This window comes from Lagenorhynchus albirostris, chromosome 4 (assembly GCF_949774975.1).
Source record: "Lagenorhynchus albirostris chromosome 4, mLagAlb1.1, whole genome shotgun sequence".
NCBI classification, from domain to species: Eukaryota; Metazoa; Chordata; class Mammalia; order Artiodactyla; family Delphinidae; genus Lagenorhynchus; species Lagenorhynchus albirostris.
The window spans coordinates 50,399,670-50,410,609 of record NC_083098.1 but is presented as its reverse complement, the minus strand read 5'-3'; the positions used below and the strand labels follow the sequence as shown (position 1 = coordinate 50,410,609).

Here is a 10,940-nt window from a genome sequence, read left to right as displayed (position 1 = left end):
GATTCATATTGCAGTCAAAGAATGTTGCCTGCTGTCAGACACTGCAGCTGTCCTGACAGTGTGCCCTGAGGGAAATGCAGGTTGGAGAAAAACAGAAAACTTTCCGTGCTCTGGATTCTGGCCCTATGCATATCTAAAGCAATAATTTCAATGACCCCAGATTCTTGCACCTTCCCATATAATAGAAAAGAACTAAAATCATTAACTTGAGATGTCTGTTCTTTGTGATTAGCAATAATCTTTGATGTTCAACTTCATGATTGTTTTTTCAGCAAAAAAAAACACCTATATATCCTGGCTCCTCCTTTACTTCCTCAGAGCTATCTGAGAGGCTGTCTCCTGGGCTGTAGTCTTCAGTAAGGTCCCCAAATAAAACATAACTCACAACTTTCAGGTTGTATGTTTTTCTTTAGTCAACAGTTGTATCAGTAGTAGAAGCGGCAGCAGTAAGAACTTTGCTAGTATTACTGCTACTATTTTCTAGGAATTTTATATGCATAATCATTTCACTTAATCATTACAACAATGCTGAGAAGTAGATATTACAATTTTCTTCTTACAGAAAAGGGAACTGAGCTCTAGGCAGTATAATTTAAGTTTATAAAGATAGACGGAGAGGGGTTTCTAATCCAGATTGGGTGATTCCAAAAATGAGTTTCCTTGATCATCTCCATTGCAGTTCCTCTCAGAATGTTAATTTTCTTTTGCTGTTTCTAATGATTCATATTGTTGATGGTTGGAAGCTTGAATTTCATTAGTCAAAGGCTTTTGCTTTCATATCATTTTAGGAAAAGATACCAGTAAATCAGCAAAGTTAAAATTTTACATCATTGAAAAGCCTGTTTAAGATCTGAGATAAGCCAAAACCACTTTTTTAAATCATTTTTTTAAATTTCAGAAGCAATATATTTTTTTGTTGTTGTTGCGGTACGCGGGCCTCTCACTGTTGTGGCCTCTCCCGTTGCGGAGCAGAGGCTCCGGACGCGCAGGCTCAGCGGCCGTGGCTCACGGGCCCAGCCGCTCCGCGGCATGTGGGATCTTCCCGGACCGGGGCACGAACCCATGTCCCCTGCATCGGCAGGCGGTCTCTCAACCACTGCGCCACCAGGGAAGCCCAGAAGCAATATCTTTAAAATGAATACAATTAAATCTAGAAAGAATATTTTTGTAGAAATGTGCACAGTTGAGATCACTTTCAGTTTAAAGTATGGAGTTCTATCGAAATTATTTTATACTTTTAATATCTTTATCAGGCATTTCTTAATGGGTGAAAATGTAATATCTGAAAGAAGGAAGTGGTACTATTTCAACAGTGTTGCTTTAATTTGAGGAATGCCGCTTTCCTTCTGAGAATCCTGCCATGTTATCTTTAAGACTTGATGGTCTCTGTCTTTGAACTCAGTTTTTTCTATTGAATGCATTAAAATACCTGAAATGATCTCTATACTGTCATTATCTTAGATGTGAGGTTAAGATGGATATAGTACCAGGCTGAGGATCTGAATTCTAGTCCTAAATTTGTCAGAAGTTGGTCATATATACTTGCGTAAGCTCCTTGACTTTTCCATATGCTTAATATTCTCATCTCATAAAATAGTCTCATAAAATGACTTTAAATAATTGTTAGAATAATTTGGACAAATAGTCTCCTTCCCATTATGATTTTAAAGATACATTGTACAAAGCTGGGTTCTTTGCTGGCTTTAAAAACTGTACTTACCTAAGACAGTACACATGCATCAGGACTGTAGGGTATTCATTACAGCATCAATCTGAAATGAAAAAAATTATTTAAATCATGGAGTGTTTTGTTTGTAGACTAGTAGGTCATTTCAAAAGGTATAACAAAAAAAAAAGGTATAACATTTTTTTGAACCTTGTTTAGAGGAAAGGATTCTTGTCAAAATGCAGTTTTATATTGAACTTTTAATTGACCATCCTTCACATCCTTATTTAGTTTTACAGTGTCCCTGCTCTTGAAGAGTTTACAGTATTCCAGGAAAACAGACAAGGAAAAAATGACAATAGTTAATAGGCGCTAATTATTGGGTGTGCACTGAATGTTAAAGCATAACAGCTTGGGTGCCAGGGAAGCATTCCTAGAGGAGGTGGTGTCTAAACTGAATCCAGAATCTTGATGAAAGATTGAGCCACGTTATAGGGTGCGAACAGGGCAATCTAGGATGAGTCATTAGGTGCAAAACCCTGAGGTAAGAGCAACTTTAATGTACTTGAAAAATTGCAAGTAGTTCAGGAGAACCAACACAAGAGGAGCAAGAAGTAATGATCAGTTTGGAGAGGAAACCAAGGGTCCAAATTCTTTGATTAAAAAAGAAAATTGGACTTCAATTTAGAAGCAACAGAGAGCAATTAGAATGTATTCACCATTTTGTCCTTTGCAAAGGTTATTTTGACCTCAGTATAGAGATGGAATTGGGTGTGAGGCACTGGAGGAAGACTGGAGATGGGAGACCAAGGGTGTAATCCCGGCAAAGATTGCCTGAGAGTACTGATAATGTAGAAGAAGGTATCTACTGAGAGATATTGAAGAGTTAGAACTGATAGGATTTGGAATTTAGTTGAATGTATATAGAAGTCAAGGATTCCATTTTAGACAATGTGAATGACGATAATATTTATACATTTAGGAAATAAGAGGGGGTTTTAGGGGAAAGACTTTGGGCATGTTGAGTTTGAATTTCTTGTGGGACAAGAGAGCCCCCATGGACAGTTGGATAAAAATGTTGGTGCTGAGGGGAGAGATTCTGGCTAGAGGTAGAGATTTGAAGATTGAAGGCATGTCCATGGATGAGAACACTCAGGGAAAATGTCATGTCATGAAAAGTGAAGAAGATCAAGGAAAAACTCTGGAAAACATGGAAACTTAAGGGATAGGTAGAGAGGAAGACAATACTAAAGAGAGTAAGAAGGGAAGAGTCAGAAGGAAAAAGGTAGAATATGATAATGCAGATGACAATTGTTTCAAGAAGAAAAATAATTGTGGGTATCAAGTGTTTTGCAGAGAAGGCTGGTAAGATAAGGACTGAAAAATGTTTATTAGATTTAGCAAGAAGATTTCAGTGTGACTTTGCCATTAGTGGTATGGTAGCATCAGAAGCCATACTGCAAAGGGTAGAGGAATTAATAAGAGGTATAAGGAATGAGAGTATATACTGTTCTTTCAAGAATCTTGGCTGTAAGGGAAGGAGAAAAGTAGCTAGGGAGTAGTGTCTAAAGTATCTTAGTTTTTTAAGATCAGGAGATAAGTAACTTTAAATTAGAATCATTAAAAAGGTATTGTTGAAACAAAAGAGTGTAACTAATGAAAGAAGATTCCAAGGAAGTGGGATGAATGGAATTCAGAGTGATACTACTGACCTGGTATCATTTTTTGCTATTTTAACAATAATTTTGGATTTTCAGTCAGTAATTAATAGTCTTCCGGTATCGGTAATTTGCCTTTGTCATTATTAGCTAAATTCGGGCTGAATTCTGACAATCACATGGAGTGACAGTAACAGACTCATTAAATAAACTTACGATTTTCCTTATATAATCTCTGTATATCTCACTCAACCCATGTGTAAAGGGGAATTATAATGTTACCTAACATTTAGAATTGTTTTAGATAGTTCTATAAATACATGTAAAGCTATTAATATCCTGCTTAAGAAATAGAAATTGTTTAATAATTGCTAGCTATGACACTGAGGATTATAAAATCTACTTATACTGAGAGATGTAACAATTTTTCCTGAAGTATGGGAGAGAAGAAAAGGGGAGAGAAGGAGTGAAGGGGATGAGAGAGGAAGAGTCAGTCTCCTCTTTGCCCAGCTTCTCTTGGCTATTTGCATTTGACTGTCTTCGAAATTTTAATGATCAACTCCAGCACATAACAGTGGCTTTCTGAAAACTTTGGGAAATCTGTTGGGACATCTTAGGGATAGCATAGTAATGAGTTTTCAGAAGAATGAACAGGGATGCCTTGCCTGAATGATGGAGAGAAATAAAAATCAAGTCTAATTTTGTAGCGGTAAGTTTTTCTACAGTCAGTGGGCCTCTATGGAATATAAAAATGGACCAGTCCTGAGTGCCATGGTAGAGCCGAAAGAAAATTACACTGATGGTTCTATTTCCTGATGATTTCAAGATCAGGGTAGGTAAGGGTAGGTGACCACGTAATGAAACACTGATTTAGCATGGTTCAGAGGCCCCTTCTGCCACTCTTCTAGCAACTGTGCCAAGTATATTTAGAATGGCAGACAGAAATGGATCCCTGGATATAAATGACTTGGAGTGAATGTAGTAGATGGGCACTACTTATAAGGAAAAGAAACTGTCAAGCATTTGGATGAGGAGATTAAATGATAAACTTAATGAGAAGTTATAATCCAAATTATAGGGTAAATGGGACAAATATTTACACTAAGCATTGAGAATTAAAGTGAATGCTGTTCTAGCAGATTGAAGTCAGAAAGCAGAGGTGAGCAGACCTACCTCACAATGAGGTTAACGTAGAAAGACAATCAAAAAGGCTAACGAACACCAGAGGGATGAGTATCTCAACTCCATTCCTCTCACTGTTCTTTAGCTATTACAGAACATCTGGCTACTCAGCAGCAGCACTGCTATAAATTTACTGGTTATAAAGCAAGAAAATAGAACACTACCAAACTGCCTTCTCATCATGGTTGTTGAAAATAAAGTTTTAAAACGGCAATGTGTTATAATGAAAAATATAGTGAAAAGCAGATTAATGAAAAGCAAGAGGCTTGAAGGAAGCATGTGCTTCGTGCATAAAGCTCAGTTTGTCTCGTATGAGGTCAAAAAATGTGTAGCTGGATGAACAGATGATGGGACTAGAGATGGGTTACAAAAGTGGTATTTTGACAGAATATAAGAAAAGGATTTAGGCTTTTTTTTTTCCTTGATGACTGCATGAGACCGTCAGAGCAAATTCTGCTGATAGAAAACACCTTTTAGGTAAAGCGACTTTTTTTTCCCCCTTCTGGAAAAGGCAGCCTAAGCAGCTATTTATATTACCCAAAGCCAGTTGGTAGTTCAGGAAGGAACTGTTCTATTTAGTTGCCTTATGCTAAATGTTTTAATGCCGACAATGACCAAAATATCCTAATACTCCAAGTCTTTCAGTTTTTGTTTAGAATCTTACTTGTTTTGAATTTTAATGACAGGTGAACATGATATATTTCTCAGCAGAATTTAAAGAACAGGATTTTATTCTATTGTACCCTTTTCGTCTGGAATTCTGACTTTACAAATTATTACAAACAAGGTTGGCAAATAGGTTTGGGATTGGAGTGTATACATGGAAATTGGAGGAGAAATCAGAATCTTCAAGGGTATAGAGAAGAAAGACAAACAATATGATGTAGCTCGATTTGTTAATTTAAGGCTTTGTTTGGCAGTATACGGTGAAAAACAAAACTTCACTAAAACGTTAAGAGAATTGGTACGTATAACCCCAAACTTAAAAGAACAAAAACAAAGGCACAAACAGCTTTTCACAGTCTGACTTTCCAAAAACCACTTCAAATATAAAAGAGCCTCTACTGAGAAGAGAGAAAGACATTTTCTAGTTGGTAGAGAAAGCCAGACTAGACTCAGTAGAAATTATGAGGAGAATATCATGGTTTAGTTTATAGAAAAATGTTCTCATGAATGAAGCCACTGGGCAGTGAAAATAGTCTACCTCTAAGAGAAAATAAATTGACTGTATTTAAATGGAAGCTGAATGACCTGTGGAAGGGATTAACTGAGTAAAAAAGTACACTAAATGAGCTTCAAGGTTTTCTTCTGACACACAAACTTTTTTGATTTTTATTAAGTTTTAGGATATTATCAAATGTGCTCTGATAGAATAGTAGTAGAAATAGAATAGAAAAATAATAGAATAATAAAATGAAACCAGCCTTTGTTGCTTTCATGGTTTAGATGAACAAAAATTCATGTAAGTTCTTGAAAAAGTTCTTTAACTTATAGAAAGGGACTTCTGATTGGCATTAAATCACTGGCCTAAGTAGTATTAACTTTTTTTTTAATTTATTTTCTTTTTATTTATTTATTTATTTTTTTGCGGTACGCGGGCCTCTCGCTGTTGTGGCCTCTCCCGTTGTGGAGCACAGGCTCCGGACGTGCATGCCCAGCGGCCATGGCTCATGGGCCCAGCCTCTCCGCGGCATGCGGGATCTTCCCGGGCCGGGGCACAAACCTGTGTCCCCTGCATCGGCAGGCGGACTCTCAACCACTGCGCCACCAGGGAAGCCCCGTAGTATTAACTTTTACACTATAGTTAAATTACTTTTATGTAAAAGCAAAAATGATGGGTCCAAAATGGATCATAAATGTTTCCTTCCCAATAGACAACAAAACCAACAATAGTTAAATCCGGCCAAAAGGGATACAACTTAATATCATGAACTTTAGAAAGAGATGAGCAAAGGAAGATGCTATTTTGGTATAGCATAGAGTTGTTCTTAACCCTGCCTCTATACTGCAGAAATAGAATGGGTGAGACATCAAAATTCTTGGAATTGTCACTAATACCTCCAAATTAGCTGTAAAGTGAAATGAAGTGCTCTCTTTATCTTTTTTGACTATTCTAATATAGCATTCTGAAATGACTGCTGGAGAATAATGGGTCAAATGGAGGATGTAAACAAACGGATTACTGCATCTGAAAAGGCCAACAAAACATTTCTCCATCAGGCAATCAATAACAAATGAGTAAATCTTACTATATAAGTTCTTAATACTATGCAGTGATTAAGTAGAGGGTTAAATTTTCTTACCTCTGAATTGCAGTAGAGAGGAGGTGAGTTTATAGAACAACACTTGGACGCAAAGTCTGAGCGCTTGTCAACAAGATCTTCGAGTTCTGTCTCTGTGGCATCAGGCAGTTTTCCTCTTAGCCTCTCTGCCAGTCTGAAAGGCCAATTTTATGTAAAGTTTTACTAGATGTGTTGTATAAACATGTCTAGTGCAAAATGATAGCCACTTCAGATCTTTAGCAACAAAAAAGGAAAATATAGCTGCCCTTCTTAAGAAAACTTAATATCTGTGGAATGATTTTTAGTGCCTCAATTTGAGATTAGAAAGTGAAACCTGTCTCTTTAGATCATGAAAGTAAACATACAAACTGTTGCTGAATTTGAATTCCCACCTTCCCCTTTCATTCGCTCAGTTGCATCAATCAGCATGGATGACTTCCTCCTCTAGTCTCCCTGACCTTTCATCTTCTCTCAAGTTCTAGATTTCAAACTCCTCAAAGAATACTTCCCTCACAGGACTTTGTCACCTTCATGTATTCTCCCTCATTTTATGTAATTTTCCCTTCAGTTTGCCTACTTCTCAACTAGCTATACTAGAAAACACAAAAAAGGTTAGAAACTTTGGCTCTTGTTTTTAGCTCTACTATTAACTAACTCTCTATCTCCCTTTCAAGACGGTGCTAGGATCTGAATTCTCTTGATTCTCTCCCAGTTTGATTGGTCTGTGATCTTGGTAACTCTCTACCCTCATAATGGTTTATGACTCAGCCTGGTTTACGACTTTCTCCAAGAAATACTTGCCAGCCCACTCAGTAGTGGGATTGGGAAGTAGTAGAGACCCAAGTTTATCTGGATTTGGGATTAGTGAAATGGATACAGGGAAAGGACAACAGGGTGAGGGTGACTAGCCTGCTTATAAAAACGTTATTGAAAAGAATTGGTTCCAGCTGGGAGGGAAAGCAAGTCAGACCAGAAGGAACTCTGGTAGGATAGGGAGAAAAAGGGCATGTATGGGATTGTAAATAGCTAGACTCAATCATTTCCATCTTCTCTACTTTCAAAACTCAAAATGTCAATTTGACTGCATTAACATTTTTAATGTATTGAGATTATATAAATTATCACTCAGTTGCCCCGTGTAATCCGGGAGTTCAAAACTTGGCAGAGAACTTAATCTTGCATTATCTGTAACATTCTATAACGCCTCCATGATCTATTAATTATGTAATTTTCTGATAACTGGGAAATAACCATTTTGAACTTAAGGATTTCACAGCTTTTTTTCTTTTAGAGCTTTGTTAAGGTAGACTTCATGGGGGTCACTGAAGAAGGTGTCATCCTTTTGGGATTCTTTATAAAGGTCTTTTTGTGGGGTTGTATTTGTGCTTGCTGGATCTGTGTTGTTCAAAATGATTTGAAATGAATCTAAGAAATTAATCAAGTTGAGAATGATATGATCTTCTCAACAGAGATTTTCCAGGAAGCCAGTAAAACTTTTTATTATTATTTTAGTGTTAACACTTATTTATAAAGAAATGCCTTCCTTTTGGGCTTAGCACATCTAAAGTCTTCAACTCTTCTTCAAATAGCAGTACTGGGCTACTATTATTGATAAATTTGGAGGAATCAGCCAGAACAAGTCCCTTACTTTTTCTTGTACTCAGTAAATGTGTTTTCTGAATAATCGGCACACAGTTCTTGTCCCTTTTCAATGAAAGAAGATAGTTCTCTCGTCAATTGAGGACCCTGTAAGAAAACAGTTATTTGTCTTGAAACACTGTCCAGGGAGATGTTAAATCAGAACTCCATGCAATGTATCAAGATGAGTGTTTATTATCTATATCAGATATTGGCTAACATTTTCTACGTAAGACCAGATTGTAAATATTTTAAGCTTTGTAAGTCCTATACAGTCTCTGCTGTACCTACTCAACTACCACCATGGCAAAACAGCCATAAACAATAAGTAGAGCTATATGCCAATGAAACTTTATGAACACTGATGTTGGAGTCTTATATAATTTTCATGTATAATATTATTATTTTTAGGGCATTTAAAAATGTAAGACCATTCTTAGATCACAGACACCAGGCCAGATTTGCCCTATGAGCTGCAGTTTGCTAACCCTTGATCTATAGCAAAGTTGATAAAGAAAATATAGCACATTGTACCTTAGCATTGAAACAGGCAGTAGAGTCTTCAGAGTGGCAGCATTCATCAAGGCTTTTCAGGGTTGGCTCAAGTATTTTACTGAGGAATACTTCTGGAATATGAGTCTTCCTACTTAGATCAAACGTATACCTGGCATGAAAGAGAAAGGAGGTAACACTCTTTTAACAATGGGTAGATTTGTGTAGGCATGTCATGTTTTGAAATTTGACATCTATTAAGGCAGAATACCTGCCTTCTTAATTAAAAATAAGATTTAATTAAAATTGACTCCAAACCAACAGGTTTGAAGTTAAAATCAATATTCTCATTTGAATGCAAATTATTAATAGTTGCTTTGAAGCTATTGTAACTAGTTAATTTAACTCAAGTAAAATGCTGTATGTACTACATATAAATTTGTTTATATATTTATATATAAACAGATCTACTTCACATGCCTATGGAACTGTCCTTTATGCAACTATAATACAATGAACCCTATATAAAGCATCAAGTGAGTAACTTAGGTAGCTTTTCTGTGAAAGTAGTTTGTGTAAATTCTTCCATTGTCTCATCCCATTGTTTATGCATTTATAAAAACAATGAGGGGCTTCCCTGGTGGCGCAGTGGTTGAGAGTCCGCCTGCCTATGCAGGGGACACGGGTTCGTGCCCCGGTCTGGGAAGATCCCACATGCCGCGGAGCGGCTGTGCCCGTGAGCCATGGCCGCTGAGCCTGCGCGTCCGGAGCCTGTGCTCCGCAACGGGAGAGGCCACAGCAGTGAGAGGCCCGCGTACCGCAAAAAAAAAAAACAATGAGTACTTAGACAAATGTAAATTAGTTTCAATCCAAATTCAGTCTAAATCCTGCTCTCTAATACTGGTAATTGATTTTAGGGCCTGTTGACTTAATTAAGAAATATTTTTACACCTCAAGTATGCACGTACTCGTAGTTCATGCAACTCAGTATACGCAGCCAATGGTTTATTTTAGTTCTTAGCTGGAGGAAAACAGATAAAGGATTACTATTTCTTCCCATTTTAATTTCTTTGTCACTTAATGCTAGTGAATATCAATACTGTCAAATTAGATCAACCCTACTTACTGATCCAGGACTTTGGTGTTTCCTTTATCACACACATCTTTGTTTGTGGGCAACTTGACATCTGGTAGGTCGGGGTTTGGGGCAGCTGGCATGAAGTAAGTGCACACAAAAATGTCCATGGGTGTTCTTTCTTGACAACAGTCCTTAAACTTAGAATTCTTTGTGGATAAGTTGTCACAGATTTTTACTGTGTACTCAGGCAGCTACAAAAGCAATTGTGAGTTTGTGCATTGTTAGTTTCCTAGTTAGTCTAATTAAAAATAAGGAAGGCTTACAAAAGTCAGTGTGAATGCTCTTTCAAGGTACATTGGTAGGACATTTGCGGAGGGCAATTTGTCAACGTGTACTAAGAGCCTTAAAGTATACAATCTGATTTCCACGAATTTACTCTCAGAAAATAATTATGGGTGAAGGGAAGATTTAGCTACAAGACTATTAAGGGCAGCATTGCTTAACATATTAAACTGAAACAACCTAAATCCAATAAAAGGGGACTGGTTAAATAAAAAGATGGCATATCTAGGTAGATTAATGCAGCATATGCAATACATACATAGAGTCCCACTTAGCCATTATAAGTCAGGTTATAGAAAAACATCTATGGACATAGACAGGTATCCTTAATGAAAAAAGGCCAGGTAACAAAATATCTATCTCTAAAGAGGTCCACAGACACGTAGTGACTTTTATTTAAGTAACAGTTCAAATTTGTATCTACTTGAAAGGATTATATAAATGGAAGGTGAGAAATTTGGATGACTATCAAATTTTAATAGACATAACAAAAACATTAGACACTTTAAATAATGGTTGTAGTGTTGTCTAATAGAACAGATGATGAATGATGAAATAAATAATTTCTATCTGTACTGTGCAATACTGAGCATTTGAAAAGT

At 36.8% G+C, this 10,940-nt stretch overlaps 1 protein-coding gene across 1 annotated transcript in view; it reads right to left on the bottom strand.

Moving 5' to 3' along the window:
- Positions 1-1,739: 1,739 nt before the first annotated feature.
- The window catches only part of GC (GC vitamin D binding protein), a 35,698-nt gene continuing 26,497 nt past the window's right edge, over positions 1,740-10,940 (bottom strand). The window contains exons 8-12 of the mRNA XM_060147235.1: positions 10,045-10,247; positions 8,961-9,090; positions 8,437-8,534; positions 6,810-6,942; positions 1,740-1,772 (exon numbers count right to left, since the gene is read on the bottom strand). Coding sequence (XP_060003218.1) covers positions 1,740-1,772; positions 6,810-6,942; positions 8,437-8,534; positions 8,961-9,090; positions 10,045-10,247 — 597 coding nt within the window. The remainder of the gene's footprint in view (positions 1,773-6,809; positions 6,943-8,436; positions 8,535-8,960; positions 9,091-10,044; positions 10,248-10,940) is intronic.